We start from the raw sequence: 9,062 nt of genomic DNA, 5'->3' as shown, positions 1-9,062 counted from the left end.
TTTAAAACTATTAAAAATATTTTAAAATTAAAAAGCTGAAAAAATGTTAAATTTTTTAAAAATATTATTTTTAAATTTAAAAAGCTAAAAAAATGTTCTTCACTCGCTCATACACGCGTGACTACACGTGTTTTAGCCTAGTCAGCAATTTTATTGCCACATAGATCAGGTCAACAGTCAAAGGGTTTAAAATATTGAATTTTATGTAGTTTAGGGGTCAGATGAAAAACATATAGGTAGAAGTGTTCAACTTACAAAATCGACATAATACAGGGGTCAGACGATCATTTTGCCATATAAATATTGGTAAAAAATTATCTCTTTCAACTTTCTAGAAGCTTGGTCAAACACTTTATAAATTATATACACTGACAATGTTAAAAAAAAGAGTAATGCTATCAGTGAATCTTAAGCTCTTTCACATTTATATAGAGAATTTAAGTTATATATGGTACCAAGCTTTAGAAAGTTCTACATTTAGCATGTTGTCTTTACATGTTGTAGCTACTAACTTGTCTCCCACATTTTAACGATGCTTTCGTATATATATCTTGGTTAACCTGATGGTTAATGTCGACCACAATTTGTTTGGGATTGAGGTGTAGGCGCATAGCTAATATTTGTTGTATATAAGAACCCGACCTCAGTATGGTAATACCAAGTGTTTTTAGTTGTAGAGAGCACAAGTCCTTTTTCTCTCACTTAGATAAGTTTCCATTGGTAATGGCAAAGTTAACTGAAAATGGTGGCTGCAAAGCTAATATGGTTGGCTTTAGTATCCACCTTCTCATGAGCAGATGGTTCATGGTCTTTGCTTGTCTTCTAATTATGTCAATGGCTGGTGCAACTTACTTATTCAGCCTTTATAGCAATGAGATCAAATCCTCATTAGGCTATGATCAAACAACCTTAAACTTACTAAGTTTCTTCAAAGACTTAGGTGGTAATGTTGGAATGATATCTGGATTTATCAACGAGGTAACTCCGCCGTGGGTGGTTTTGTTCATGGGAGCAATCATGAATTTATTTGGTTACTTCATGAGATGGTTTACTGTTGTAGGACGCATAGCTAAACCTCCTGTTTGGCAAATGTGTTTTTACATATGCATTGGTGCAAGTTCTCAGACATTTGGTAATACTGGTGTATTAGTCACTTGTGTCAAGAATTTCCCCGAAAGCAGGGGAATTGTTCTTGGATTGTTGAAGGGATTTGTTGGTATAAGTGGCGCGATTATCACACAATTGTATCATGCTTTCTACAGAAATGATGTGAAGTCACTTGTTTTGTTAATTGGTTGGCTTCCTTCAGTTGTTTCTTGCTTTTTTCTCCGAACTGTTCGGGTTTTGAAGGTGGATAGACAGGCCAACGAGCTTTGAATTTTCTACAAACTTCTGTTCATTTAACTTGGCCTTGCTGGTTTTAAAATGGTTGTCATTGTTGTCCAAAATAAGGTAAGTTTCACTAGGCTTGAATATGCAGGAAGTGCTGCTGTAGTACTAATTTTGCTCTTTGCCCCATTAGTTCTCGTCTTCAAATAAGAGTTTTACTTGTGGAAACGTAAGCAACAAATCTTACATGATCCTCCACAAGTCAAAGTTGTCGCAGAAACTCCGTCTTCTGTTCAACTAGCATCACAAAATCAACCACAACCATAAATTAGTGAACTAAAGCCAAATTCTTGTTTCAGCGATGTATTTAAGCCACCACCCAGGGGTGAGGACTACACGATACTACAAGCGATTTTCAGCTTAGATTTTGTTGGTTTTTAGCTTTGAAATTGGAGAAATAACAGGGAAAAAATTGGAGAAAAATAAAATACGGCAATAGTATTGTCAAAGAAATTTTTTTTTATTAATAACTCAAAACATGTATTTATAGCTAAATTTCTAACTATACTCCAATTTAAATTGAGATAACTAGTTCCTATTCAAATAATAAAGGGACAACTAATTCCTAAGTCACATAAGTCTCTAATAATTATAAACTAATAAAAATATCTATTCCTTCATTATTTCTGATACATATTTTCAAAACTCCTCCTTGAATCAGAAATTGTCTCAGCTTCAGCTAAATTTGACCTCTTGAATAAATCTGTCAGTTCATCTTTGTTCTTGCATGGCTTGTGTGCATCTTCTGTTGGATTAAATAAGAAACTTTGGCCTCTTATATCAACTGAAATTGTTTTGATTGCAACATTCCCTTTTACAATATAGTCACAATTCTCAATTTTGACTTTCTTATTTTTTTAAAGGCAGAAACTCTTTAAAAAAAGTTTTGGCATATGTCATATGGTTTGTACAACCACTATCAATTATCCAAAAATCAGATTTCTTGGTTGAAGATGTTGCCACAAATAAGTGACCTTCTTCTTTTTTGGTGACTTGGGCTTCTATGCTTCATAATTTTGAGATTTGTTTTTGCAAATTACGACTTCATGGCCAAGTTGATTGCAAATCTTGCATTGTGCATATGGTCTCTTCCAACATTTAAATAGAGGATGACTTATTTTGCCACAGTGCTGACAAGGTGGGTAATTTTTTCTTGAATTATTACCCTTGCTTTGATTTTTGTGGTTGGCTGCTAAAGCTTTTTCAACCATATCATCCTGCCTCATAAGCCTCCTTTGCTCTTGCGCCTACAATGTATTTAACAATTCTGCCAAGGTAATCTTGGACAGATTTTTGTATTTTCTAAGATAGTTATTGATACTTCATATCTTTCAGGCACTGTAACAAGAATTTTTTCAACAATTTTTGAATCTTTAAATTTTGTATCAAGCAATCTTACCGTGTTAACAATGTCAAGAAGACGGTCTGAGTACTCTTTGACAGTCTCAGATTCCTTTATCTTTTGCAATTCGAATTCCCTTATTAGATTCAACACCTTCATGCCTCGTATTCTTTCATCTCATGTATATTCTTCCTTCAGATAATCCCAAATTTCTTTTGGTGATTTAAAGGTCATAATTCTCATGAAAATTATTGGAGACAGACTAGCAAACAAAGTTGCTTTTGCCTTTGATTTTCTGATTTTCTTTTCTTTTTGGCTTTTGATCTGGGTTACCATGGAATTATCAGGCAACGGAAGAACCTCATAATCCTCGTCCACGGCCTCCCAAAAATCCAAAGCCTCAAGATAAGTCTCCATTCTTACTGCCCAAAGACGGTAATTCTCACCATCAAAGACAGGATGAGTTATTTAAGAAAAGTTGTTTTCAGAATTCATCTCACAGATCCCTTAAGAAATTGGCTTTGATTCCAATTGTTGGTTTTTAGCTTTGAAATTGGAGAAATAACCGGGAAAGAGTTGGAGAAAATAAAATACGGCAATAGTATTGTCAAAGGATTTTTTTTTTATTAATAACTCAAAACATGTATTTATAACTAAATTTCTAACTATACTTCAGTTTAAATTGGAATAACTAATTCCTATTCAAATAATAAAGGGACAATTAACTCCTAAGTCACATAAGTAGGTATTTTATTAATAACTCAAACATATATTTATAGCTAAATTTTAAACTATACTACAATTTAAATTGGAATAACTAACTCCTATTCAAATAATAAAGGAACAACTAATTTCTAAGTCATATTTTCAACACTCCTACTTGAACAATAGGGGCATGCTATAATACAAGATACGACTTAGTGGATCATCACCCATTATGATATGTCCCAACGGACAACTATTTTCTAAGTCACTAAGTCTCTAATAATTATAAACTAATAAAAATATTTATTCCTTCTTTTTTATTTTTGATACATATTTTGAACAGATTTCTTGATTCTGTTTACAACGACAACTTTTGGGGTAGGCGGGACACTGACAGCGATCGACAACTTAGGCCAAATTGGGAAGGCGCTAGGCTATCCTTCAACGAGCATCACAACATTCGTGTCCTTACTCAGTATATGGAACTACCTCGGGCGTGTTGTCTCGGGCTTTGTGTCCGAAATCTTCTTATCAAAATACAAGTTCCGTCGTCCGTTAATGCTCACATTAGTCCTCCTCCTGTCATCTATCGGGCACCTTCTCATCGCGTTCGGGGTACCAAATTCCCTCTATGTTGCTTCAATCATAATGGGGTTCTGTTTCGGAGCACAATGACTGTTGATCTTCGCCGTTGTATCGGAATTATTTGGGCTAAAATACTACTCAACTTTGTACAATTTGAGTGGTGGAGCTAGCCCTTTTGGTGCATATATACTCAATGTTCGAGTTGCAGGTCATTTGTATGACAAAGTGGCGTTGAAACATATGAGAGCTAAAGGATTGACTAGAGGTGCTGGTGAAGATTTGATATGCATTGGTGTAGAGTGTTATAAAATGGCTTTTTTGGTTATTACTCGTGCTACATTAATAAGTTGTGTTGTTTCACTTGTTTTGGCTATTAGAACAAGGGAATTTTACAAAGGTGATATATATAAGAAATTCAGAGAGCAAAGTAATTCTATTGATCATGATGAAGAAACAATGGTCTCAAAGGAATCAATAACATCGACGCCAAAGATAGATAGGTAGTTCATATTTGTATTCCTTACACAGTCAATCAATTAGCTTTTGCCTTTTTATCATACGCTTGTCTGTTTGTCCTTCGTATGTGGCTTGGGGTCTTTTGTTTTTATGTTGGAAGTATCAATTTTTAAGTAGAATCGAGTCTTGATTATCTTGGATAAACTATAACCAACATTCGTACCTATTCGACAAGTAGACTGGGTTCGTCTGATTGTACATTAGTGATTGTGGAAAACAACTAACTATTGACCAATTTTCTTCAACTCTTTGGTCCTCAAAGCAATGAACTTTTTATTTGCTGAAAGTTTTATTTATCCTGACTAAATATTAATTGAATAAGTTGTGAGTGAAAAATAAAAATATTACGTGGTGAAAAAAAATATTTATAGAATAAAAATTATTAACTTGACTCGAAGTTTATTTAAGCAAAAACAAAAAATTATAAATTTCTAAACTTGAATAACCATTCGAGAAATTCAAAAATTAGTGAGTGGAGTTTACTGATTCGAATAATCATCAACCATATAATTGCGGGCGCTGTGAATTGATTGGGTCACTTTTCGTAGGACCTGTACTGTTATCGTCATGGTGGATGGCCCATGTAAAGCAATTGTGTAAACAGGTCCTATTATTAGTTAGAGAAGGATGAGCTCAATTATGAATGACGCATTCAAAAAGAATGGTGAAAGTCATTTTTGGATCTTGCACTTTTGGTTATGTATATGTTACCATCTATTATTTCTTGCTATTATATGTCTTTTTTTTAACTATTTTTATCTCTAGTTCGGAGTCTATGAATCAGTCTCTACCTTATTTCTGAGGTAGTGGCATGAACTGCATATACTCTAACCCCCACCTCACCGACCAAGGCGGAGCCAGCCCTTTGGTAGAAAAATAGTACTATATCATTTATGCATGAGTAAAATTATTTTTATATATCTATAGTAGGTGTTGAACCCCTTCGACTAGGTTTTCTTCAAATATTGAACCCTCTCCGCTTCTACCCGAGCCAACGATTACATTGTTGTTGTATTTTTGGTTATGTTCCTTACTGCTACAATATCTTATCTTAATGTTGTGCCCCAATCAATACACAACTAGCACTACAGTGATTTCTTCTATATTTTGGTTAGTAGTGGATGACAAATTCAGAGCTGGAAAATACAGGGAACTGTTTTTTCTGTTATGTATCCTTTTGCAGCTGTGATTGCAGCATGATCCTGACATATTATGGTTCGCACAGAAGCCTTATTTCGGTTTTATATTTTTGTTTTCCACCCAATGTCTGATATATGTTTTGCAGCTCCAATTAATTTGAATTTGTACAGTACTAGGCTTTATTATTAAAACCATTTATCAGGATTTTTACCATTCTCAAACAAGGACGAAGATATAAAAACATTTCAGTGCACTTGTCATATCTTTAGTTTAAAGTCACAAGACTCAAAATCACCCGTATTTTCTTAGACTATGTGTCTAATTAAAACTAGATAAACAACGTGAGACTAAAGGTTACGCTCGCAACCAAGTCATTATATGATAAGAGCACCGTCACCTTACAGATTTCCTATTCCATCAGTTTGAAGTCTCATTCCATTCACCCATGTAAATCACCACCTACCACAACATACTCTGCAATCGACATAATAAGCCTACACTGGTCGATGCCTTGATTATATTGTAGTCTATAACTTGTCAATGACATGAAAAAAATGAAGAACAAGAAAGAGCAGGCTGAATTTTTTACTAATAACAACCTGAACTATTGGAATGGAGCCATGAGTGCAAACAGTCCATGAACAACCTCTAATGTAGCTAACGAGGCTGGAATCTGTTCCGCAAAAGTGGGAGCTTTTACAATAACGGGGGAAACTGATTCGAGCTCTATGCATGTAGTACCGCTGCCTGATTTTCTGAGGCTTCTAATCGACTTTCTAAACTTTGTTTCTACACAACTTTAGTTAAACAGATCTTCCATTGCGCAACATAAAATTCAACTTGTAAATCTTGTATACACTTCAAACCCTTGTACATATACTGATATCAGCATTAAGCACAAGATGTCAAAACTATAATCACATATCAGAGTGAATAACACACTCAAAAGGCATTGGCAAATTGCAGCTATGAATGTTCTATGATGGAGCGTCACCATTTGTTCTGGACTGAGACTCAGCAGCATCCAAGGCTTTAGCTTGTTCTCTAAATTTCTTGTAAATATCCCCTTTGTAGAACTTGAATGTTCTGACTACTAAAACCAATGAAACAATGCACCCGACAAAAGTAGATGCTGCAATTATCAAGAAAGATAACTTATAACACTCAACTCCAGTGCAATGCAAGTCTTCACCGGGCTTCCTAATGAACCCATGAGCTGCCATTTGCTTTAAAGCTTCTCTGTCATACAAATTACCAGCTACTTTAACATTGAAAATGTAGGCTCCGATCGGGCTAGCAGCACCACCAAAGTTGAGCAATGTGGAGTAGTGCTTAAGGCCAAAGATTTCAGATATGATAGCGAATATCAATGGCCATAGAGCACCAAAACATAACCCCATTAGCACAGAAGCAATATACAGAGTATTTGGCACGCCAAATGCAACCAAAACATGACCGGCACAAGAAAGAAACAGCACTATTGTCAGCATCAAAGGACGGGGGAACTTGTACTTCTCCAGGAAAATCTCAGAGGCAAATCCAGAACCAACTCGCCCGAGATAACCCCATATACTCACAAGTGACACAAATGTAGTGATACTTGTTTTAGGATAACCTAAGGCTTTACCAATTTGGCCTAAGTTATCCATAGCTGTCAAAAGCCCCCCTGCTCCAAATATCGTAGCAATGAACAGAATCAACATGTCAATACTGAGAACTGCTTGCAATATCGTATAGTCCTCACCCCTCTCCGGTGGCTTAAACACATTTTGAAAGAAAGAAACAGGCTCTTTCTGATCATTAATCGGGACAACAGTTGCTGATGACTGAAGTGGTGTCTCAATTTCAGCAACTTTAATCTCAACATCCTGACTCAAATCTTGTTTCTTCGTGCCCCATAATCTCAATTCTTCTCTAACAACAAGAATTATAGGAGCAAATAACAAAACAAGAATTGTACCAGCAGTTGACCAATAACCAACACTAGTAAAATGAATCCTATTTTGCACTATAATTATAGCCATAAGAAAACCAGCTAAACCAAGTGACATAAACAAAAGCTGATAAAAAATTTTGAGCTCATTTTCTTGCCTAGTCACCTGCATAGTCCTTATAACTCTAAGAAAAACACAAGACACAACAGCAGGAAGCCAAGCAATAAGCAAAATCAAAGATTTCCCATTGCTCCCATAAAAAGCATGATATAATTGTGTAAGTATAGCACCACTTAATCCAACAAACCCCTTCAATAATCCAATAACAATTCCCCTACTTTGTGGGAAATTCTTAACACAAGTCACTATAACACCAGTATTGGCAAAAGTTTGTGAATTTGCACCAATAAAAATACAAAAACACATTTGCCAAACTTTTGGTTTACTTAATCTCCCTGTAACAGCAAGCCATATAGAAAAATACCCAGAAAAATTCATAAATGCACCAAGAAGAAGAACAACCCATGGTGGTGTTACTTCATTGATTAAACCAGATATAATTCCAACATTTGCACCTAAATCTTTGAAAAACCCAAGCAAGTTTAAGGTTGTTTGATCATAACCTAGTGCTATCTTTACTTCTTCTGAATATAAACCAAATATGTATGTGCCACCTGCTACAGACAAGATTAAAAGTGAAGCAAATACCATAAACCATCTGCCAACAAGCATGTGCAGACCAAATCCCTCCATGGCTTTCTTGAATTTCTTTTTTTTTTTTTTTTTGGTGTGTGTGTGTGTGTAACAGATTGGTTATAATTTATAAAGATGTTTGTTGAGGGTATAGAGCAATAATATTCAAGAAGATTTTGTATCTAGACTAAATAAGAAGATAGATTCCTTTAGGCTAATTAATATGGTAAGATGGATTGGATAATTTAAGTAATTAGATGATAATCTTTCTTTATTTTCCCAAGCCTAATCCTCTACTCAAAAATAATTTTTAAAAAAGGCTTGAACGGTGATCATACAAAATGATTATTTTCAATTTGTTTTTCACATATTTAATTATTTTTTTTTGTTTTATTTTATGAATTTTAGTTTGACTGATAAAGAAAAATAAAATTATAGCCTTAAATTATATTTGTTATGTATTTTTATTCGTCACACCGCTAATATATGAGAGATTGATTGAATGATCTTTTCAAAGAATTAATTATATTAAGACTGATTTAAAAAATAAATGTATTTGAATTTATAATTTTTATATATGACATATTAAAATTTTAAAAATTACCAAATATAAAAACATAATTCTTTAACCAGATTTAAATAGTAGATATATATTAGTTGAACAAGATAAGATTGGTCCTTTTCAATTTTGAAAGCTTATTCAAGTTGGGTGTGTTTTTTGACTTGAGTGGGTGGTGGGGATATTTAGCCTTTTGGAT

General features: G+C 34.3%; 1 protein-coding gene and 1 pseudogene across 1 annotated transcript; one reads left to right on the top strand and one right to left on the bottom strand.

The window, feature by feature from the left end:
* Nucleotides 1-762: 762 nt before the first annotated feature.
* On the top strand, nucleotides 763-4,782 carry LOC107853576 (annotated as a pseudogene).
* A 1,693-nt stretch (nucleotides 4,783-6,475) lies between these two features.
* On the bottom strand, nucleotides 6,476-8,609 carry LOC107853577. Its single transcript, XM_016698564.2, has one exon. The coding sequence runs from the start codon at nucleotides 8,362-8,364 to the stop codon at nucleotides 6,655-6,657; it is 1,710 nt and encodes a 569-aa protein (XP_016554050.2). The 5' UTR covers nucleotides 8,365-8,609; the 3' UTR covers nucleotides 6,476-6,654.
* Between the last annotated feature and the right edge of the window lie 453 nt (nucleotides 8,610-9,062).

The sequence above is a fragment of the Capsicum annuum genome, chromosome 10 (assembly GCF_002878395.1).
Source record: "Capsicum annuum cultivar UCD-10X-F1 chromosome 10, UCD10Xv1.1, whole genome shotgun sequence".
In the NCBI taxonomy this organism is placed as follows: domain Eukaryota; kingdom Viridiplantae; phylum Streptophyta; class Magnoliopsida; order Solanales; family Solanaceae; genus Capsicum; species Capsicum annuum.
Note: the sequence above shows the minus strand (reverse complement) of the source record. Positions and strands in the feature narration are given on the sequence as shown.